Source organism: Mesocricetus auratus, unplaced genomic scaffold (assembly GCF_017639785.1).
Source record: "Mesocricetus auratus isolate SY011 unplaced genomic scaffold, BCM_Maur_2.0 Super-Scaffold_100676, whole genome shotgun sequence".
In the NCBI taxonomy this organism is placed as follows: domain Eukaryota; kingdom Metazoa; phylum Chordata; class Mammalia; order Rodentia; family Cricetidae; genus Mesocricetus; species Mesocricetus auratus.
Window position 1 is genome coordinate 26,390,554 of NW_024429266.1, and position 24,384 is coordinate 26,414,937.

Here is a 24,384-nt window from a genome sequence, read left to right on the forward strand (position 1 = left end):
GTCGTTTTTTCCTCTGGGACCGAGCACAGGTGACAATGTAACCACTGCACAACTCTTCCTTTTGTTTCCACGCACAGATCCTACCAGTTTGCTTTGTTCTGCATTCTTTCATCTTTCCACATAGTCATTGACAACCTGTGCATGAGGGCTACCTGTATACATGGGCTCCTCCTCTTCCGCCCTTCCCTGCCCCAAGCTGCATCTCGGGTAGTCCATAGCCTTGCCTCTGCTTCTTGCTTGGCTGGTTTCGATCTGTCAGAGGATGTAAAGGAGAAGCCCAGGTTGAGTGTGGAGGAAGTGGGTCCCTCTGAGCCAGCTAGACCCTGGAAAGTGGAAAGAGGACGACTAAGCCAGCCACTTTCTCTTCCCCTTCACTGTCAGAAGAGCTGAGTGTTTACCAGACTGTCTGTCTCCATTTGGTTTCTGGTGATATTCTTCAGAGGTGGGAGGGAGGATAAAGGGAGACTACATCCCACACATACTCCAGATTGCTGAATTTCCATGTTCCATTCCACTCCTCCCCTGCTGGGACAGAGCTCTGGAGCAGCAACCTACTTTGCACTTGGTCCCAGGAGCATGAAGACACTGTGGTGTTTGCTCTGTGGATCATCTCTTCGAAGCCCAAGGGAGGCCCCGTGCAGGGTGGGGCAGGAGAGCAGCTGCCTGTCACCTTGGTGGCTGTGATATTATCTGGGCCTAACGGTTTCTTCTGGGTAGGCACTTCCGCACTCCTGCCTGTGGAGTCGGAAAGACTCATGCCGCTGTCTCTGAATGGAAAGGATCACCCAGCTCTAAGAAGAAAGGGAAAGACAGCCTGACCTGGAAGCACGCACCTGTCACTCCAGTATCAGTGAGCTGGGGCAGGGAGATGGAAAATTCAAGATCAGCAAGACATTCCTTTCTTGCTTCCATCTCTGTTCTAGGATCTGCCTTGCAGCTGTATAGATACAATCTGGGAACCCCCAATGCCAGGCTCTAGATAAAAGGACTATGGGTTGCGTATTCATCTAGACCCTGTGCAGGAAACTGAGCACTATTAAAATAGCTGCTCTTTTCAGAGCGGTGACTACACTGTAAAGATGTCTCACATGAAGATCAGATAAGTGAGCTTTTCTAAAGGAACACAGCTAGAAAGCAGAGGACTAGAGCCTAACCTTCCATCTGCTTCTGAAAGCAGAGTTCTTGCCCCTAGGCTCTTTGAGTTCAATAAACTAGAGTCTGCCCTGACATCATGCTTTACAAAGCAAGGTTTAGAAGGCCTGTGACCTCAAAGTCCACAGACCAACTGTGATGAGAAACAGTCAGGACAGCCTTTTGCAGCATGGGCGAGTTCTCTGCTGGTTTTCGGAAGTGGTTTCTCTTGGGCTCCTTGCGCAGGTGCAGCACCAACCTGTACCTATCCGATGGTCCGGCAACTTGTTGGTTCTTTCTCTCATTTGCATAATGTCAGGTCCTGCCTTGGAGGACAAAGTTGAGGGATGCTGTAGAAGATGTACAGGCATCAAACAGTCCCCCTGAAGACATTTCCCCCTTGGAAATGGGATCCAGAAGGGGCACCTAGAGCTATAATCCAGTAGGAGATAATGGCCCTGGCACAGATTCAAAGTCGCTATATCCCTCCCACACAGCCTTTTTGCTGTCCCAAGGGCTGTACAAACAGACCTCCCTTGGGGAGAGTTGCTAAGCTGGGCCTTATGTGAATCGGATGTTTAGGACCATGCCCTTTGCTATATTTAATAGGAATGGAGAAAAGGGTCTTTAGCAAGTAGTCTGTGGGACAGATATTCCCACAAACCCCCAGGCATGCAGGCATCAGCACAGAAGCGAAGAGAAGCTTGATGTACAGGAAACTTGGAAAACTTTGCTTGGGTTCCTCCTCCTCCTCCTCCTCCTCCTCCTCCTCCTCCTCCTCCTCCTCCTCCTCCTCCTCCTCCTCCTCCACAGATAGATAACAGATCAACAAACTGATAGTTGTTTCCTGCAAATGGAATCCTGGAAGGTGGACAGGAAAAGAGGTGTCAAAACAAAGGTGTTCTTATTAGGATACTGAATCCAGGAGAGCTAGGTACATTGTTAAGTATAATAAAAGGAAGGTCGAGGAGGGGAAGAGGATGAAGCTGGAAAGATGGGTATGAAAAGAAGGAAATGGCAAAGAGGAAAAGAATGAAAAGGCAATTTTAATTTGAGGGGAAAGGAAAATAAAGAAGGCAGGCTAAAAGAGGGAGAGTTGATACGGTCTGAAAAATGTGCAAAACCCGGGGTCCTGAGAAACTACGCGAGAAAGGGGGCGCGGCGCTGCCCAGCCCATGTTTGGGCAGATTAATGGAGCCATAGCTCGGGCTCTTGAGTCCTTCCCTGGGAGGGACAGTATCTGTTTAGATTCGTGTCTAAATTTAAACCCCGATCCGGCCTCCCTCCCTGCTCCCCTCCATTCCCCTCCCCTCCTCCTGCGTCCCTCAGTCCCTCCCTCCCTCCCTCCCTCCCTCCTCCTCCTCCTCCTTCCTCGTTCTCTGGCGCAGGGCCCCCCGGCCGGGGCAGTCCCGCAGCCGAGCGCAGCCAGGCGAGCGCACCGCCGCCCACTAGCTCTGTGCCGATTGCAGCCCGAAAGTGGCTCGGGCTGGGAGCGGAGGGGACAGCAGGGATCGCGAGCTCCTGCCCGAGCGAGCGAGCGAGCGAGCGGGTGTACCCCGCCGCCGGAGGACTACCTGAAGGACATGGAGGTAAAGACCAGTGGAGACACGGAGCTGGGGTGGGGGCTGCGGGGAGAGTGAGGTCAAGGCGGCGCTGCTGTCCTCCTGTCCGGGTCGCACAGCAGGGACAGCATGCAGCTCCAAAGTCACCAGACCAACTTCAAAGGTTGGTTCCCTACCCTGCCTCAGGAAGGGACCTCAAGAGGAAGGGGCAGGGCAGGGGAAGGGGGTCCCTTTTTAGGGATTCGGAGGTTTTGACTGTGCACATACATGTTTTTTAGAAAACAAAGTTAGGTACAGCTAAGGTCATAAACCAATGAAGGTGTGAGCCGAGAACCCCGAAACAAAAACTCCAGCAACCCTCCCCAGGCACTGAGAAAAAGCTGGTAGCTGAGGCCGGCACTGAGGGTATGGCTTCCCCTTTCACTTGCCAAAGTTGTCCTCTTGCCACTGAGGTGTCCCTTGTGCCTGTCACATCTTCTTTCATAACTTTCTGAAAAGCTCCCCTCATCGTCAGCCAAATAAACTTATTCCTGAGAAACTAGAGGCTCTCCAGGATGTCCTGCCTCCTGAGGTTGTGTGCACCTTGGGGTGTGGTAGCCATACATGAGGGGGTGTGCGGGGCTGAGTCCCAGACTTAGGCACTCTGAGAGGAGACTGGGGACTTTCCCTGCACTTTTCCAACCGCAGTGGAACACATGTCACTGCTCTCCATCCGAGGAGTAGCTTGGGAGTGTTCTTTCACCTAGATACCTTCTCCACATCTCCAGACTTCCAAAGATGCCCTCCTTCAGACCAGACCAGCTACAGGTGGACTCTGAGGCACAGCATGGGCAAGGCCCCAGGTTCAAGCCATAGTGCCACAAAAGAGAAACTGTGACCTTTCATTTCATCTTGACCAATCTCAGCAGGACATGGGGCTTTCAAAGAGGGGAAAGACGATGAAATACCACAGGCCTTTAAGGTGATTCCCACTCCCACTCAAAAGGAAACTGCTCTTCCCTAGACCACGGTCTACAGTGATCCCAGCACACAGAAGTGCAAGCCCTCCAGGCCTGAGCCCACTGGCCTTTCCTACACTTCGCTGTCTATTTGCCATCTCTAAAAGAACAATAGGTTTGTCCTGGATATTCAGCTCAACCAGTTGTCATTAAGAAACAAGGATTGCATTCTGAGGGCCTTGAGTACCCGGGGTGCTGGGGTCCAAGTATCCTTCTGTAGTAACACCTGCAAGTCAGAAGTAGTGGGTTAAGGTAGATAGACCACAGAGCATTGCAGACAGGCTCTCAAGTCTACTCCAGCCTCTGCAAACTCTGAGCTGCTGGATGTGAACAGACCCACAAAGAAACTGCTGTACCCATAGATCCGCTCCTTGGGGAGAACTCAGGGAGCTTTGAGAGCCGAGCTGGAAACTTGTGGGATCACTAGCATAACTGCAGTGGACAGCAAGACTTAAAGCAGGTTGCTGCTTGAAGGCCCAATGCAAGTTCTAACTTTAATCTAGGGAAACAGAGGCTCCTCCCACAGGGACACATATTCTTCCCTCAGCTGAGGAAGAAACAAGAGGGGGCCTGAAAATACCAGCCCAGCAACTTCCTGTGTGACTTGGTAGGCGGGAGGCATGAGAAGAGAAGGCTCTCCCATCTATAAGCTGATTTATGAAGCAACTGAAAAGGGATTGGATGGGGATAGGCAAATTCCTGCGTGCCAAATGCTGGACCAACACTGGGAGAGATTGCCTAGTCAGCCACAATGCCGGGCAGATGTGCTTACAACTGTCCTGAGGCATAGCATTGCTGGTCGGCAGTCACTGCTTAAAGTTTCTTTGGCAAAGTCCAAACAAACAAGCCAAAACACTGCAACAGCTAGCACTGTTAGAGGACATAAAGAGGAAACAGAGGAGAGAGGAAGTGACGATTTTCAGCTAAGACATGAATTTCTGTGATAGGTAGATTACCTGCTCATGAGTGGAGCTAGGAGTCCTGCATCAGCCTCATGAAGGAGCTACTTACTTTATCTGAGAAGAAGCCAAGTCACATCATGCCCCCATATCGAGCATTCAAACCTAATCTATAGGACTCTAGCGTTCTAACCCACACTTACCGGCTGCAAATGTTACGAAATTCTTCATATCACTCCCACTAATCACACCTACAGGGATCTTTCTGGAATAAACAAAACAAGGTGGCACTTGACCCCTGCCTTTCAAACACTCCCAATCCAATAGAGGAAATGGGACTCGCAGATCTTGTCATGCATCACGCTTTGGTGGTGTGTGCTAAGTGAAGGCTTCTGCACGCATGACTTGTACAGGCCAGGGCCGAGGCCACTCAGGAGAAGCCTTGAGAAAGAGACGGTAGTCAGGTAGAGACACACAAGGATGGTGCAGGGAGAACACACCAGGAATGCAGGGCAGTTGGTTGGAGGGGCAGATAGAGGGTCACTAAAAGAAGAAAATCGAAAGTAAGAAGATAAAGCCTTGTGACCAATGAGCATAGGAACCGCTGGCCTGGTGAGCGAGCCTTCAGGAACTAAAATCTAAGCCATCCAGAAGGCATTGCCTTTTCTTCATACAAAATCTTCTTGCCCAGCTGTGCTCCTAACTAGTACCTTCTTCTAATTTACCGTTTTCAAACCTTGAAGGCCAGTTCACGAATGGGCCTGGAGTCTGCTCCACAGACAGCAGGAAACTGAGTGAGCTGTGAGGTGGCAGCCATAATGCAGCAAGGCAGTAGATGTTGCGCGTGAGTGAGCGAGGCGTGAGTGAGCGAGGCGTGAGTGAGCGAGGCGTGAGTGAGCGAGGCGTGAGTGAGCGAGGCGTGAGTGAGCGAGGCGTGAGTGAGCGAGGCGTGAGTCAGCGAGGCGTGAGCGAGCGAGGCGTGAGTGAGCGAGGCGTGAGTCAGCGAGCCCTCCAGCTGAGGCCCCCAGACCTAGGATGCAGTCTGACTCCAAGAAAAAGACAAGGGGAAAGAAGAGTCAAGACCGTGAGCTACAGGGGAAGCAGGAACCGTCTGCTGTTGCTGTTGCGTATGTGAGGCCCCAGGTTATCCCTGGAGGGAGGGAGGGAATCTCAGTGTAGGAAGGTCTATCCTAATAGTCGATGGGTCTCCATGAGCCAACACAGTGCCCATCACAGAACCCAAATTTCCCAATAAAATTTGCCCGATAAATTAATAGAAATTGCTTCCCCGAGGCCCTCAACCTCTACAAAGCACTTAACTAGCCCCACTGGGGCTGGCTTTCTGGCTCCATGTTGGGAGGGACCATATTTTATATATCTAGGGTCTCATGGGCACCAAACAAGACATACTGATTAGATGAATGCGTTATTGGAGATGAGAGCAATCAACTTTTAAAACAGAAAGGAGAAGAAAGGAAGGAAGGAAGGAAGGAAGGAAGGAAGGAAGGAAGGAAGGAAGGAAGGAAGGAAGGAAAAAGCAGACTTGAGTATGTTTATTGGTTGGTTTGACTGTTCTGGGCAGTAATTTCAGCACACTGAGACATGCAGACCTCTTCTGATACAGAAGTAATTGTTTCTAGAAACCATAATAATGAAGTTATTGTAGATAGGAAGCCAGGGAAAAGCCCCTCCTGGCCTTTGACGGCACCAGCATGAATGTGTGCAGGCACATAAATAATATTTGTTAGAGTAAGTCAATATATGTAAATAAAAATATTTAATCCCAGGCCACTGTTACATAGTGAGACAGACCCTGTTTCAAAGGGCGCGTGTGTGTGTGTGTGTGTGTGTGTGTGTGTGTGTGTGTGTGTGTGTGGTCAAGCAGGGTGTGAGGTCAACCCTCTGGTTGCAACACATGGGAGCTTGGAGCAGCAGAGTCATGCTAAAGATCATCTTCAACTACATATTGAGTTCCAAGCCAGCCTTGCCTCTGTAAGACCTAGTCTAAAGAACACGCACACACACACACACACACACACACACACACACACACACACACACACACAGGGATTATCTTTTCATTCTCACAATATCAGCAACATAAGTGTGTGTATGTGTATACGTGTATATACATACTGAAATATGTATGATGTATTCATGTTGTAGTCTATGTCTTAATTCATGCGTTTTTACCCAGTTAAACATCCACTACTTTATTTTAGACCATTTTAACACATTATTTTTGTTTAATCAATTGTTATTATTCTTGTGTGTGTTTGTGAGTGTGCGATCTCGAACACTGCACTGTGTGTGGCAGTCAGAGAACAACTTTCAGTAGTCATTTCTCCCCTTCCAACCCCAGGTCAACCCAGGTTGTCTGGCTTTTCCCAGCAAGTACATTTACGCCATTGAACCATCTTGGCTGACCCTCTACCTTGTTTCTATTTTATTTATTTATTGGACTGGGATCTCCAAGTCTAGGGAAGAAAAATAAAAAGATTACTTGGGGATGTCCCTGTGAACCTCGCTGGTTTTCCCCCATCCTGTCACTGAGCCATGGTGTGCTGGTTGAGGCTGGTGGTCGTAGTGGACGCTACTCGGCCCGTGAAGCCGGAAAGAGACTGGGTGGACTCCCTCGCTCTTGCTGGGTGGGACTCTAGCCGTCACTCTGGCTCCACTTAGCAGACATCTTCCATTTGCTGGGCTGTGAGAACAGGAGTAGTTTCGGGTAGGCACGCTGTCAGGACCTATCGTGGAGGGGTGAGAGCATTCCTGGAGCTGAGTTGGAGGAGTTGGGTTTCAGATCCTGATCCACAGCAGGCTGCCCACAGCAAGGAGAGCCTGAGCCTGGCTCCCGCGGTTCCGTGGGAAATCTGAACGCTGGCGGCTCAGCAACAAGGTAATCTTATCAGAGCCACAGGAGAACGCCTTTCAGTTCCAGAGAACTCTCAAGGCAGCTCTGCCCTCCTCTAGTGACAGGGTCTTGAGGTTTGCAGAGCCAGTCTGGCCCATCTAACTCGCTAGAAAAAGGCACGTAGCTCTGGGAGAAACAAGACAATCCCTAGTTGCTCCAGCTTTACTGGGAGTGAGCACACCAGACTCTGAGGTATGCTGGGGCTGTGGTGCAACCCGACCTTTGGAAAGCAACAACTTGTGTTTCTCCTCTCATCTGGGGAGTAGGTTAACCCACGCTTTAAGAAACCGGTCTCCTAAAGTTTCGTCACAACAGCAGCACGTGGCTGACATCCACCTTCAGGGTGTTAGGGGGATACATCTCTCTGTGATACCGCAGGCAGAGCACAAGTGTTAAACCACTCCCCTCAACTGCATTGCCTTAGGACCCTCCAGAAGCTCATCTCTCAAACAGGTCTACCTGAGCCAGAGCAGAAGGACATTGCCTTTGTCCTTTGGTTTTGGGGGCAGGATGCTCCCCCACTTTTTCCCCCTTGGGGTTTTCTGAATACTGGCTGTAGGAAATTGTGGAGACTCACTAGTGAAACCCATGAGGCTCACCATGTAAAGTCTTGCATTTGGGAGGGTCAGATCCTGTTCTAGGAAGAGGGCTCCGGGCATTGTCATTCAACACTCGGTAGCTCCCTAGGAGAGGTGAGGTGGACATGCAGGACCTTAACAACCCCCATAAGAGGCCCACAGGAAGTGCCACGAAATCCTATCCTCAGTGAGCAGTAGGCGTCCCCAGCTGGAAACTCTCAGTTCTGGACAGTGGAACTAACTAACATCTCCCTAGCCAAGAAACGAGAGTCTCAGAGCATCCTAGATGCCCCACCCTTTGTTTTGGAACTGCCTGCACACCATCCTCCTCCTGGCCTGTGGATGGCAACTGCAACTCTTTTCTCCAGCTGAGTCGTCTATGATCTATGGTGTCAGTGTGCAAGATATCGATAGCAGATTTGTTTTTTTGATGTGTGTGTGTGTGCACGTGTGTATGAGTACTGAAGTAGACGTGGAGGCCAGAGAGGTCAACACTGTCTTCCTCGATTGCTCTCTCCATCTTGCATTTTGAGAGTCTCTCACTACATCGAGAGCTTGCGGATTCAGACATGTGCCTCCTTGCCTGACACACACATCCTTTTAACCTAAGTGCTGGGGAGTGAACTCTGTATGCTCGTAGGGCTAGCCTTAACTCTTGGGCTATCACCCCAGCCCACAGAGTCGTTCAATTAGGCTTAACCAGCACATAATGATTACCTACTGCCTGCCACGCACTGAGCCTTTAGCTGTGACCATATCTCTCACCTTGCTGGCCCTCTAAGACAGGAAATCAGCACTTAAACCCTTAATTGCAGAACAGGATGAGCGCTTGCCCCACTGGAGGAGGAGTGACACACCCAGCCTGGGGTGGGGGTGGGGGGCTTCCTGTGACAGATGTTGAATGTTGAGGGAGGACTAGGAGCTAACCAGCAGCAGAAAATTAGAAAGAGTGCATTCCAGTCAAAGGCAAACAGCACGGTATGCATGGGAACTAGATGCAGTTAGTTCCTGGAAGGTAAAAAGAGATAACAAGATTTGAGAGGGAGGACTCTTGTGGCAGCGGAGAAATATCGATTTCAGTTGCTACCTTAAAAGGGCTCTTTCCTATCTGTAGAAATGAGGTCTACACGTATGACAAGACTGTGGTCTTGATACCATGTGAGGTGTGTGGAGTTCAAAGTCGGCTTCTTCTGTGTAAGAGAGAAACCGGCTTCCTCCTTGGGCTTCCCTCCAGGTGTTTCCTGCCAGTCCCTCATCTGGCAGCCTTCGGGCTTCAGTCTCAGGGAGCTCCCTCCTGTCTGCCACTCCTACTAAGGACATCAGTTTGAAACTGGGTCTTGGCCCCCAAGGTCAAGCCCACACACACAGAGACATGCTCACACACACACACAACACAGACATGCTCACACACACACATTCACACACACACACAGACACACACACAGACATGCTCACACACACACACTCTTTTGTCCCATTCCACCTGCAGCCCCACTCATTCCTCCCATCAAGGTTGCTGTTCATTCTGCAAAAAGTCACTGTTTCTCCTAGTTTCCAGCAGGGATGAACCAGGTGGATGAAGGAGCAACAGCAGACCACACACCCGTTAGCCACACCCAGCTAGAACAGAGCAGCGGAAACGAAAGGCTAAGCCTGTGGTTGCTGTTGCACAACTCAAGACACCCACCCGAGAGGGTATTTCCAGCGTTTAAAATGCTGTGGAGGGGCTTCCACCTCCTCTGACCCCCCCTCCCTGCTGGACCCTCACCATGAACAGCGCATTCCAAACACAGGAGCTACAAGGCCATTCATTCCAGACCACTGCCCCACCCCCCACTCACTCTCAGTTCTCTAGAATACATTCCTCAGCCTCAGGTCCCTGGCTTGTCATGCTTTTGAGATATGAAGTGATGGATAGTGGGAAATTCATTCCCCGCTGCCACAGCAATGGCAGTGTGGGCAACATGTAAAAGCTGTCCTCATGGTGATTACTGCAACATGTTGCATACCTACTATGCAGGTGTTTTCCATATATTTATCTTTTTAATGCTTATAAAAACCTTACTGCATCTGCTTTCTGGGTAAGGTAGGCAAGGGTCTGTGTTGCTGGAATATCTGGAAGGTGATCTCCACAAGAGCCACAAAGTAACCACTCTGGGGGTGGTGTCCTGAAGTCTATTCCTTCTCCTCTTTCTCCATAGTCTTCTTCCAGCTTGTGCTGGGCCAGTTGGTCCCAGGCTTGGGATTTTTTTTCTTTTTCCTCTTTTTTTTTTTTTTTGAGACAGGGTTTCTCTGTGTAACAGCCCTGGCTGTCCTGGAACTCACTCTGTCCACCAGGCTGGCCTCCAACTCACAGAGATCCGCCTGCCTCTGCCTCCCAAGTGCTGGTATTAAAAGCATGCACCATCACCACCCAGCCTAGGCTTGGAATTTTTAAGACCTGGCTCAGGTGAATTAATTCTGAATCCTCATCTAAAAGACTCCAGGGAGTCTCCATTTTGTCTCTGGTGAGGGCAGGAGGCCACTGGTGCCAACCTTCTGACAAAAAAGGAAGTGGAACTTTGAAGTTGATTTTTGTTGTCGTTGTGAAGTGTGTTGAGACAGGGTCTCATGTAGCCCAGCCTGGCCTTAAATTCTTGGTCCTCTTCACCTCCCAGATGCTGGCATTATAATGTGCATCAGTTTACCCAGCTCAACAATTGACTTGTACAGCTTAAGAGTTTGGAAAGTAAAAGGCACTGAACAGTGTCCTCCATCCCCCTTTATTTTAAAGACAGGGTCCTTAAACACCATGTGTTGATGACCGAGTCAGAGCTACGGCAAAGGCCTTCTAAGCCGGGGCACTACAGGACACGTCTGACCCTCAAGACTCGCTTCACTTGTGTGTACCTTGCTGTCCCTGCCTTCCAAACGCTAGTGTTTGGTGTCTGAGGTTCTCCCAGCAAGCGGTGTGTTCTGTGGGAGAAAAACAATTTTCATCATCATTGTTTTAACTAGAGTCAGAAGACGCAGAGCCAAGGCTAGAAAGGACCCAGCGCCCACCCTCACCCTACACACCCCACACTCTACCCTTTACCCACCATGTGCAGCACTGGGCCTCTCTCCCTGGGTTGATTTCCACCCCAAAGGGGCTTCCTCAGGGATATCCGTGGTCCCTATTGTCTGGTCATGGTCATGTCCCCTCAAGATGGCCTGGCTTTGAATACTCCAAGCAGAGTATAGATTATTCTACTAGTTTTCCTTGTAGAAATGTGTGGGAGGCTGAAGAGATACCTGGTGCTCGTGCTCTGGGTGACCATGAAATAGCACAGCCGGAGAAGCCAAAGTCAGGGGCATTAGCCAGTGTGAGCATTTGCTAGGGGTCTGCTGAGAGATAGCCATGGCCAGGCTGGACTACACTCCCTACGGAGGCTCCAGGGAACAATCCATTTCAGACCAGCTACTTGCTGGTTCCGGCTTGGGACCACATCCCTCTTCTTCCTGTGTATTGCTTACAGGGACATGTGTCGCTGAATTAGCCCCCTCGGTAACAATTCAGAACGACGGTCTTCTTATTTTAAAACCCTTACCTCCATTTGCAAAGTCTCTTTTTACAAATAAGGTTGTATTTACAGGGATCAGGGAGTGATTATGCGTTTGGGGAGCCACTGATCACCTCTTGACAGAGGTAGAGGGACAGGGAAAGTCCTTGGCATTGGGTTATAGTGTCAACAGCCCCACCTTTATGCTCAGGGCAAATGTCTAATGAATATAGTGAATATTCAAAACCACCGCTGTGTGACTCTGTGTGCTTTGGGAAGGGAGGCCCCTAGGGTGCAAAAGAGCCTCTCCCAGAGCCACCCTCATCTCCTCCTGACCTCATCTCCTGCTAGCGAAATTAGATGATGGGTTAGCAGGCTGGCAAGAGCTGACCAAGAAAGCCCATCACCACCTTCCGAAGGGAGCAGGTGTGGCGAGATTATAAAACAGCACTGTACCCGATCTCACTCCATGTTCTAGTCTCCCATCCTCATTCATTCGCCCATCTAAATGTATACTGAGCAGTTAACAAGTGAGAGTTACTAAGACACAATAGTTGCTTTCAGGGTCTCTACCGCCTGGAGGAGGAGAGGGGAGCAGAGACAGAGGTAAGATAGTAGGGTTGCTCGTGCAACGATGGTGGGTAGATACTTAAACGGCGTGAGTTACAAGCCAGGAACGTGCTGCCGTAACAAAGGCTGCAGTTCTAGCGAGTGAAAACAACCAACGTTTGTTCATTTCTGACTCATGCTGTATGTTGTCACAGCAGAACTGGGGGCTCTGCTCCACCTCCTCATTTGTCCTTCATCTGAGACCCGGAAAGGTGACAGGTAGCCACACAGCTCCTCACACCCACGGGGGCCAGAAAGCAGAGGCCTCCTATCACCTCACAATCTGAGAGCTAAAACTGCTGTGTGGATGGCTTTTACAGGCTGTGGGAGTCCTGCCTCACAGCACGACGGTCTCTGAGCTGGTCTGGAAGGAAGGCTGTGTCCCTCAGGCTGATGAAAGTGGGAATGCCAAGGAAGGTGACAATTATATGTACACTCAGTCTCAGGCCCTGGAGATATGCAGAGCTCTGTGTTCAGATCTGCTCTTCCTGGCTGAAGCGAAAGTTGCTTTGCCAGCAGAAAGATTGTTCTCAATGATACCAACTGTTCTCTGTGCTTAGGGGATGGCTTAGAAAGGCAGTAAATTAGGAGGGGAAGTCAACATCTCCATCAAGAAACATTGGAGACATCTATATCCAAGCTATCTGGTGCAGCTGTTTGGACAGTTTCTTAAGCATTTTGGTCCTGGGACAGCCGGTTCCACAGAGTGTGCCATCAGGAGATGCAGTTTATAGCTTTATTGGCTCCAGGGATTTGAAAAGCTCTTTGCCTATTGCTGCAACACAGTGCTGAATCACCCAAAAGACTGATTTGAAAGCAACCCCGCCCCCAGTCAAACTGGGAACCCAAGCCTTTTCCCTACGTGCAGTTATGTGACACAAATAAAGACCATTCTTTTCCATGACTCTAGTTCATCAGTCCTGCCTTTTGAGCCCGTGGAAGGGGTTAGTGAAGGTCAAGGGAACTTTGCAGTGAAGTTGCCAGAGAATGGCCTCTTCCCTTCATCTAATCATTAGACTTAGGGCAAGCCACGGAGGGTGCTGCACCAGAGCACCTGAGTTTCAAGTTCAGGGGTAAGAACAGCCTCAGAGTCCACTCCCCATCAGCAAAGCAATACCTCTTTACTGTACAGGCTGTTTTTAAAGGAAATATGATTACACGTGCCATAGATAAGATAATTGATGCTGTCAACCTGAAAAGCTACAGAACTACAAATTCATGGTGGTGGTGGTATTATTAATACTTAATAAACTAATGTTTAAAAAATTGTGACAATCTCAAATAGGTCTTATAGCATAGGTGCTGGAAGAGGGAGGGGACCAAGAGGGGGACATGACCAGAGCTTTGAGACAGTAAGGCTTCTCATATAAGCAAGGACACTTTCGCAGCATAAAAGTGACTCTGGGGCCAGAAATATAGCTTAGCTGGTAGAGTATTTGCCTTTCATGCATAAAGACCAGGGTTCAGTTCCTAGTACCACATGGCAGCTATGGTGGTACATGCCTGAGTCCCAGAGATGGGGGATGCCCTAAAACCAGCAACATCCCAGTACTTGGGAAAGAAGGCAAGAGAATCGGCTTCACTGTGAGTTGGTGGCCACCTTCCCAAAACAAAACAAGTCAAGGTTCTGGAGCCAGTAAGATGGCTTAGCCAGTAAGATGCCCAAGCCTCGTGACATGAATTTGATCTTTGAGTTCCCGTGTGGAAGGAGAGAAATAACTCCACAAAGTTATCCTATACTGTGGCATGTATGCATTCTCCATACACATGCCGTACACATAATAATAATAGTAGTAGTAGTAACAAATATGTTCTGACCTGTGCTGTGCAAAACACCTTCACGCCTCAAAACTGGAAGCTCTAAATATCTTGGTTATGGACCCTAAGATGACAATGATGCATACACAGCATGCCCTTGTCCCTGCAGGCAGGATCACAAGCGTCCTATGGCCACATGCAGAAATGGCACTGCCCATCCGTGCTAAAGAGCTCTGCCCAGGAGTCAGATGGCTGGGATTCAGTCTGATGTCGCCATTTAGTAGTCTGCGATCTCCTGAGCTCTTGGTTTTCCCATCTGTAGAGTGGGAGTCTTACGAGCACACGCCTCTGAGTTAATGTTAGTGAGAAGTGCCTGGTGTGAATAGCGAGGCTTGGAGGAGGGTGTCATTTGGAAGAGAACAGCCTCGTGTAGTTGGTGTAGCTTTGGTGGGAACACCAGGATGTCTGAAGTTCCCCTCTAGCCCCAGGGTCTGTGACAGACAAGTAGTTATTGCAGACCACACACCAGCCCACCTTTCTGCACTACTGCAGAACAAAGGCCTGGTGTGGATAGCAGATCAAAGCTATAGGCTCCCAGGGCAGCTAAGGCCTGCCAGAGGAAGGGAGACTCCCCAACTAAATAAATGCATTTTAGGGGAGGCGAGTGGAGGGAAGGGGAGGGGCAGCAAGTGGGTTCCATGCATTCACCCTGGAAGAGTGGGTAAGGGAGGAGACAGAAAATGGGAAAGAGGGTGGCCACCCTTGGTATATTCACAGACCTCAGGGGATGCCTAAAAGCACAGAGTACCACACCTGATAATCTAGTAGTTTAATGTCTCCCCCATTTATTTATTTTTGAGGCAGGGTCTTATTCATATCCAGGCTGGCCTGGAACTTTTGGCAATCCTCCTGCTTGGGCCTCTCAAGCACTGAGATGGCAAGCATGAGCCAACAAGCCTGGCTTCTTGCCTTTTCTACGACAGTCACAGCATGCGCTGTGGTCATAACTTTTACATTGTGAGGCACAACTGCAAAACCACCAGGCCTTTGTTTTGTTTTTCTTTCTTCTTCCCAGTGCCGTAGACAGACGATTCAGTTGTACAGAGAGCCTTAGCGGCCTCAGGTTGTGATTGCCTTTTTCCTAGCTTGTTGAAAAATGTCCAAGTTTTTCACCCACGAGAAGTGCTTCGTAGATTCTCTCTGGGTGTCCGAACATCCTCGTGGCTGCTCTCATGCTTTAGGGCCATAACCAAGTGAAATGAAGTTGCTTGAACATGAGCAGCAAAGTGACCGTAGATCTGCTATGAGCCAGTAGGCAGGTAGCATATGCAGCTTGGATATGCTGGACAAAGAGAGTCTAATTTGTAACTGGTATTTTTGGATTACGGTTAGTCACGGGTAGTTGAAAATAAAGAAAGTACAGTCAGGGCTAACAGAGACAATAGTCTGGTCCATCTCAGCTTCTCCTGTGCACCCCACCTCCCCACCACACTCCACCCACCCCAACTCCCTGCTGACTTTCTGTAGGGAGGCCTGCTGGGGAGCAGAACAAAGTGGGGTGCTAAGCCTTAGGAGCACAGTGGGGATGGGAGAGTAAGAGTCTACACACCCTGACCTGAGCCTAGCTCTGCCTCACACCCTGACCTGAGCCTAGCTCTGCCTCACAGCTGACGTCAATCAAGAACTTCTGGCTAGATTTAGAGAATCGGATGTTTTCCTATACCAACAAGGGTATTCTGTTTTCTCAAATAGTCACATTACTTACATTACGAAGGAAATTTTTTTGGCAAGTGAATTCATAGTAGATTGAGCTACCCTGTCCAAAATATCCTCATTAAGGACCTTAGGTCTTTCCCCCAGGACAGTCTCCAGGGGCAAGCCACAGCATTCTGTCCTTGGCACTTACTTGTTAAATATTTTTGTTAACAATTTGAATGAAACCTAGAAAGAATCCAGATGACCCACAGCTGGGATACTTAATATGATATATGACACATTCAAGTTCAAAATGATTTATATAGGATGGGACACGGGGCCAAAGCCAACATAATGAAATTAAACAGGGATAAATGCTTAGCTTTAGCGTAGGACAGACCTGGCTTGGAAATACCCGTCTGCTTGTCCAGTCATTTTGCAACAGTTTTGCAGCTAGCTGCACAAAGAAGGCTGTCTGGATTCTTAGAGAGAGTAAAATGTAAAGACAGTGAGCTGGAGGGTTAGTGGTGGTTGCAAGTGATCTGCCCCTAAAACAAAGCAAGGAAGCAGTGTGCTGAGGTGCCGGGAATTCAGTGAGGCCATGGGGTTGGAGGATTTATGGAGAAAATGCATTCTCCATTTATACAGCTGAAAGTGTTTGTTTGGTTTTTAATAAGCAGGTAGCAATGGCGAAGTGATACTGGTGAGAGATTGCAGGGTCTCTGATGCGTAGGGGGAGCACATCTGGCCAGTAGGAGTGTATGAAGTGAGTCCATGTGCTGATTAGAAAGACAGCATATGCCTCCTTCTGTCTATAATGAGGGTCCTGGAGGAGAGGCTCTCAAGGCACCAAAGCTGCGCTGACAGGCTCGTAACTGCCCCCAGTGTATTGTGGGTGAAGAAAGCAGAGTTCAGGGGCTGGGGTACTAGTGAGAGTTGGCCTCAGGGTTGCGATGGTAAAGACATTGCAAACGCAACTAAGGGAAGGATGGAGCTAGAACTGCAGTCCAATGCTTTTCTTCAAAAAAGAAAAGACATGAGAAGGGGGGAAAGTGGAGTGGGGGGGGGAGAAGGGAAGGAGGAGGGGAGGAGAGCAGAGAGGAGAAAAAAGCAAGAGAAGGGGGAGGGAGGAGAGTAAAGTAAGGAGGACTCATTCTCAGGCTTCATTTCCACTGCATAAATTCTGCACCTTTTAGAGTTTCCTATTCCACCTAGGTGACCCTGGGATATGTGGAACCCCTTCTTCTTCCCCTCAAGCTCCAGGATGGGGGCTCAGGGAAATCAGCATCTTCAGGACCATGGCCCAAAGACTGGAGACTGGCAACCAGATGGAGAACTCAGCAGATAGAATTATTTGTTCATTATGCAGATGTCCTCTGAGTGATTGTGGTGACTGTCAAGCTGCAGCCCTACACAGAAGATAGTTTACAAAGCCACCACTGGACACTGGAAAGGTCCAAATGAGGCATGTTTCCGTTATTTTATTCCGTGACAAAGTTGCAGCTGAGTGGGAGTAAGGTCCTTCTAGAAAACCCTAGCACTCTGAGTTTAAGGAACTTTCCTTAGTTTCTAGTCACTTAAAAATAAAAAAGCATTAATTTATTAATAAGGGCCTGAAGCAGGAACATCTTGAGACCAAGGCCAGCCTGGGCTAAAGAATTCAGGTGGGTCTCTCCTCCTGTTTTGTTTTTGTCTTAGAGCAGGGATGGGATAAGGAGAAAATGATGATTCCACTAAATATAACTGCTTCCAAATTCATGTGTCTATATTATTTTTAGACACATGGTAATTCTTTTAGAATTATTATTACTGTTGTTTTATTGTATGTGTATGGATTTTTTTGCATGTATATGGATGTCTGCAAGGCCAGAAGAAGGCATCAGATCCCCTGGTTATAGAAGATTGTGAGACAGCCCATGGGTGTTGGGAATTGAACATGGGTCCTCCAATGCTCTAAACTGCTGAGCCGTCTTTCTGACCCCTACTTGCCCAATTGTAACAAGCATATATGCATACAACTCTACACTCTGTCTTTTCACTAAAAGTGATTTGCAAGATGATACCCCTGTTTATACAAAGCCGTGTTTTCATTTAAAATGTCTGTGTGATAGTCTGCTGCACAAATACACCATCATTTATTTTATCATTTTTTTTCTATTTTGGGTCATGGCATTTGCTTCTACTTTCTGCATGTTATAAATAACATAGCTATAAACAGTACATGTGTCCTTTTCTTCTTTTAAGTAATTTCTTTGGAAGCAATTCCCTGGAGGGGAGTTATTAGGCCAAAGGATATGGATATTTTTATGACTCTTGATAATCATTGCTACATAGCCCCTAGCCTGCCTGCCTTCCACACAGCCTAGCTGTACCTGGTGTGTACAAATTGCAGGCTCAGCAGGACAGACCAGGGAGGGAATGTAAAGTGAGAGGGACTCACGAGCTTACCATGCAAACAGTTCTCTCCTCCCAGTGCACTGCTGCCTGCCAGTCCTGTGGTTTGCCCCCAGCTGGGAGGGGAGAGCAAGGCAGGACAGGAAGGGGATGTGGACACCCTGGAAAATGAAGCAACCATTTGGTACTTCCTGCTGAAGCATCTGCAGATGGGAGAAATAACATACCTGTGTTTGTACATGTGCGTGCGTGCGTGCGTGCGTGTGTGTGTGTGTGTGTGTGTGTAAGATTTAGTCAGGGGTAGAGCAGATTCTAAGCACTGGGGTAATAAGAAGGCAATGTCTTCTAGAAAAGCCTTCACAGTTGCAGTCTGGTGTGGTCTGGCTTGGAAAGGAGAAGCCATCACTGGCTCATTTATTCACTTGATAAATATTTGACAAGTACCCAGTAGGTCAGGTTCTTTGCTGGGTCTGGACTCAATGGGAAAATGACTTGGCTCCTGTCTTCTGCAGGGGGTAGGGGTTGCTGTCTACTGAGGGAATCTGAAAGGTGACACAAGATTGCTGCAGTTTGATCAAGTGTCTAATAGATATAACCTAGGTATCCTGTCCAGGGTAAGGAGCAGATGGGGTGTTTTGTAAGAGGAGGGGATGTTGAACTCAGTCCAAAAGGACAAGTCAGGGATGGGTTGCAGAAGGATAGAGAAGGATGTCCGAGCTGGAGGGCAGAGAGTGACATACAGCTGGTTACAATGGGGAGCTGTGTCAGACCTTCAGAACAGCTTCAAGGATTGAGCAGGGAGGACCCAGGATTTCTGCACAGAAAGTGCTGCGGGTACAGGCTAGCCTCAGAGGAAATTCTCAGGGGCCAACCTTAAATCTGTGCCCACCCAACCAGCATACTCCTCCACATAACTTGGATGTTCGTGGATGTGGCAGATGAGTTATAGCTCTTCCAAGCCACAGAGCAATGGGGCTGGGAAGGATACAATCACACTTAGTGTTTTAACTAAGCTCCCTCGGTCTGTGGCTCGCAGAGAGGGTGGAGAGTCAAGGCTGTGAGGACCTTTGGGAGCTGCTCAGGCACCCAATCCCAAGGCCAGGAGAGCTGAGCTTCAGCAAGGACTGGGGATTGTCCCTTCTGAAGCCCACTCCAGGGCTGCTGTGTGGCCCTCTTCTCATGTCCTCATATGCTGTCTGTATCAGTTACCTTTCTTGAGAAAAAGTACCAGATACAGGAGGAAGGATTTGCCAGGGATTACTGTCTCAGAGGAGTCCTTCTCTCTCTTGTGGCAGGGCGTGGGGGTGGGGCAGATGCTCTCACAGCAGCATTAAGAAATAGAGACACGGGGAGGAGCCAGGAACAAGATACTTACAAAGATCTCCACCAGTGATGTACTTCTTCCAGCTAAGTCCCATCTCCCAGAGTTTCCAACTCCCAAATGTCCTAAGGACCAAACATTCAACACAAGGAGCCTGGGGACAACACTTCATGTTCAAGCTACAATGGTGGGTGTCTACATCATTATCTCTTTCCGTGTTGCTTCCTGTGTTTGCTCCCTCCTATGCTCCTTTGTTGCCTACAAGCCACATGAAAAAGACCACCCTCAGGGGCTGGAGAGATGGCTTAGTAGTTAAGAGCACTGGTTGCTCTTGCAAAAGCTCCAGATTCGATTCCCACAGATGGTGACTCTCAACCATCTGTAACTCTAGTTCCAGGGTGACACCTTCTTCTAATCTCCATAGGCACCAGAGACACATGTGATGTACATAAATACATACAATCAAAATACTCAAATATGTAAAAATCAATAAAAATTTAAAAGACCACCTCAGGCCACATTTTAACTATCTCGGTAAAGATCCTATGTCAGGGCTGGAGAGATGGCTCAGAGATTAAGAACACTAGCTGCTCTTCCAGAAGACCGAGCTTCAATTCCCAGCACCCACATGACAGCTCAGAACTGTAACTCCAATTCCAGAGAATCTGACACCCTCACATAGACATCATGCAGGCAAAATACCAATCAATTGCTCATAAAGTTGAGAGACAAAGAGAGAGAGAGAAAGACAGACAGAGAAGAGACAGAGACAGAGAAATAGAGAGAGACACACAGAGAGAGACAGAGACAGAGAGAGACAGACAGACAGAAAGAGAGAGAGGGAGAGAGACCCCATGTCCAAATAGAGTTGTATTCTGAGGTGCTGAGGGTCAACAAGGGAACTATAACAGAATCAGTCCAACCCATAACAGTGCCCCCCAGCCCCTCACTGTCCTGTGTGGGTGAGAATGGGAAGGTCCTAGCAGGAGTCAACTCACTAGCCATTGCTACTGCTTCTGCCTGGTGGAAGAATGTCAAGGGCTCTGAACACCACAGCCCTTGGAATTCTTTGACCCCAGTGGCCTGGAGCAACCTGTCACTCACCAGCTCCTGTCATGTGTGTCCTGCGCCACATCCTAAGGGCACAGAGTACAGCGTAGCTGCAGAGATTTCCTCACTCTCTGCCCTCCCTTTGACTCCAGGCATGGCTTCCATCAATCGCTTCCTTCTGGGTTGATAAACCGATGACACCCATGGATAACACAGGGCAGAGTGCAATCTGCAGGCCACATTTTCAGTCCTCCAGGCTGGCTTCTCTCCTCCCGTATCAATGCCTGACTCTGCCCTCAAGGTATCTTCAAGATATTCTTACTGGGGTTTTATTCCCTGTTATTATTTTATGTAAGAAGTCCCGCCTTCCCATTTAAGACAGAGAAGAAAGGAGTACAAACATGGGTTGAACACACAGGAGGAGTGGTAACATGAACCGGTGTCCTAGATGGTTCCTGTCACCCAACCATCCGCAGTGCTTTTTCCCAGAGGAGGGCAAAGCTGGGTTATCAGGTCCAGGTGGAAGGAACTCTCCTACCCTTGGCCCACACCTCCTCCTAGTTTTTCATCCCTCACAGGGCTACTGTTCCTTTCTTATCATCTGGACTAGAAAGAATTTAAGTAGAAAAGTAACTGAACCCCTTCAAAGTTGAGTTCTCTCCATGGCCAGACACTTGAGGACATTTTCAACCCCCAGGGCCTAGGTGAAGAGCCAAGCTGTTCACACTGGAGTCCAGCTGGCTCCTCCCCAGAGACAGCCGAGGACTGCTGCCTCTGGGAAGACACAGATTTTCCAGTGATTCTTTTTCTGATTATGAGAGGTGTGAACAGCCCCAAGACTAGTAAAAAGTTACCGTTTTTGCCACTCTTGCAAATTCTCTTCCAGTCTTTGCTGATGCTTGGTGCTATATCAGTTGTGTCCAGTTACTCTCTACACTCGCTATGGATTTTCCAGCCATTTTTCTGTTGCTGCTTCATATCCACCCGACAGTGCTGGAAATACGCATGTGCGGCATATTTAATAGGAGCATAGTAGTTTATGACCTTTGTGCTCTATAGTTGACGTCAGCTCTTAGCCTTCAGGTGGCTTCTAATTTTTCACCTTTATGGAACTGGCACTTCTCTGCACAATTTTGTGTAAACAACACTCTTTCTCTACCTCCTTAGCGTGTATTCTAAAACCACAACAAAGCACTTCAGACCTCTTAACAATATTCTTCCAGATTACTGCACCAACAGGGGCAGAATTAATCATTGTGTAATGCTCAAAGCAATTTTTAAGGAACCTATTCTCACTTTAAGCTTTGGCTTCTTACCACAATGACACACTGGTTTTTTGCTATTCTGATAAGCTGGACAACAGTACTGCCGTGCTTTGCGGTTTATTAGTAGTGTTGTTGGTGCTTTCCTGGAGCGGGGGAGTACGCGGACACAGGATGGGATTGTGTGACTTGGTGTTTTCTTGCTTGGGAAGTCTTTTCTTCTCTGTTGTTTTCTAGGCTTGGTTAACCCATATTTCACACACACAGACATGGGAATACCCTAAGGAGCCTTTGCCTCTGATGTCTTCTTTAAACTCTAGCAATGGTGCACATGCCCCGATGCATGTTAGGAACCTGTAGGGAGAGTTTCTAAAACCTCCAAGCCTGGGGACTGTTGGAAATAAAAGAGGAGAACTGAGCAGAAGGTTGGTCTCAGTTAATACACAGGGAACCAAGACACCGTAGCCCAGAGCCTGGATCCCAAAGACAGAACCTCCCTGGCTGCTGCTGTGAAACCAACTGATTTTTGTTGCATATCTGTAAAATGTCAGTCTCTCTTCTAGAAGCATGGAGAATCCAAGGTAGAGCTATGGGACTGACCTTCATGGGAGAAAGTCCATGAAGGCTTCCCTGGGGAGGTAGTAAGGAGCTGGATCATGGAAGATGAAGACCTATCTAGGTAGGGGAAACTGGTCCAAGGCATTTGAGGCACAGGATCAGCACGTGCACAGGGCCATGGAAACGCAGTGTGTTGGGAGGTCTGTAAGAGGCACGTGATAGGAAGTTCAGGGGCCTAGAAAGAGTCTTCCATGACAGGAATCCTAGCTCCACCCCAGCTTTGGGGCCCTGGGAAAGTCATCTAACCTCCCTGAGTTCCACTGGTACCACACCATCCATGTGTCCATCAAAAGATAGCGAGGATGCAATGGAGTCATCTTCATGGATCTTGCCACATGGTACTTGTCCAGTAAGCGTTGGCAACTACTACCGAAGAAGTGTGACCTTCTCAAGAGGAGAGATGAGCAGGGGCCTTGAGATGAATAGGTCTAATGTCCCTTATCAGAAATGCCTGGGGCCAGGGCTGTTTGTTAAGAATGATTCTGCTATTTTTAATTATGTGTTTATGTCTGTGTATGGGTGTGTGCTTGTGAACACAGGTGCTCACAGAGGCCAGAGGAGCTAGAGTTACAGGTGGTTGTGAGCTGTCTGACATGGATGCTGGGTGCTGAACTCGGGTCCTCTGGAAGAGCAGCAAGTGCTTTTAACCACTGAGCCGTATCTCCAGCCCCCAAAGTTATTTTTCATCAGCTGGGTGGTAGTGGTGATGCCTTTAATCCCGGCACTTGGAAGGCAGAGGCAGACTTTATGTTCAAGGCCAGCCTGAACAAGTTCCAGTGCTAAACAGAAAAACTTAGTCTCAAAATTAAAATTATATATATACATATATATATACATACATACATATATAATCTTAGATTTTTTCAGATTCAAATATGTGGCTATCTTGAGCTATTTGTGTACAAGTAAATTATAAACATGAAATTCATGCAGGCTGATGATAATTTGCAATGCAATTATGTTCTCTCTGGTATTCCTTTATTTTGTCTGCCTCCTGTCACTTGGGATCAGGTGTGGAATTTTCTATTTGTACTGTCATGCTTCCATCCAGAGAATTTTGCGTTACAGAGCATTTCTGATTTGGGATTTGAAGATTAAGGATGTTCAACCCATACGAAAGTGTTCTGAGCAGAGAGTGGTACCATGCAAGAGGCACACCAAGTGGGAACATGACTGAACTCAATTTTAAGAATGACTATTTGGTAGGGGGGTGGATAAGAAAAACAGAAGCAAGAAAACCAATTAGGTGATCATCAACAGTGACCACAACTGAGGGAGAATCGATAGCAGTGTTAGGGTCAGTGGCCGGTGTCATGGAAACTAGGTCAGAAATAAATGCTAAGGACGAAAGCACTAGGCTTGATGATTTCTTGAATAAGACATCAAGGAGCCAGCATGGTCTATTTCTGGACTGCCACCCTCAGTCCTGAGCTCAGCCAGGACCTGCAGAGACAGCATCATGTCCTTTGTAGATGGGGCTGTCATCAACACCCTTTGTGACCCTGGGGACAGACTTCCTGGGCTTGAGAAGACAGTGGAGGAGGAACACAGGGTCCCTTGTTTCCAAAACTGGCCAGAGGCTGCAGTCTCCCCAAGGAAACCAAGTTATCTTTGTTTCCCCTAATACACTCTCCTGCAGAAGACGCTCCAAGTCTGGAGACTGGGGACCTGTTTCAAGCCTGTCACCCATAGGAACCATCAATTATCAGGATGTCTTGGGCTACTAAAATGTGTGGTCCAGGCACATCTCTGCCTGAGAGGAGTGTGCTTTGCTGAGAGGAAATGACTCGAATCAGATACCGCTTTGTTTGTTTTCCCTGTGAAGAAAAGGGACCATTTTCCTCTCATCTTTTATTTATTTTTTAGGGAGCAGGCAGATATTTTTAATTCCTCTAGTTTCCCGCTGTCTACAGGTGTTTCCTATGGTGCTGCTATGAAAAGGGCAGATTCCATGATGTAATCTGCTTTGCTCCCAAGGGCTCCCAAATCCCCGCTGTGGCCAATGTTGCTGCCTTGGATCCCCACTGGCAATGTGTGGTGACTACACTACTCCACATACCCTCCACCCCTCCCA

General features: G+C 48.4%; 1 protein-coding gene across 2 annotated transcripts in view; it reads left to right on the plus strand.

The window, feature by feature from the left end:
- The first annotated feature begins 2,506 nt into the window (after positions 1–2,506).
- The window catches only part of Rcsd1 (RCSD domain containing 1), a 54,431-nt gene continuing 32,553 nt past the window's right edge, over positions 2,507–24,384 (plus strand). For both annotated transcript variants that reach the window (XM_013114396.3, XM_013114397.3), the window contains exon 1: positions 2,507–2,720. In XM_013114396.3, coding sequence (XP_012969850.1) covers positions 2,715–2,720 — 6 coding nt within the window. In that variant the 5' untranslated portion in view covers positions 2,507–2,714. The remainder of the gene's footprint in view (positions 2,721–24,384) is intronic.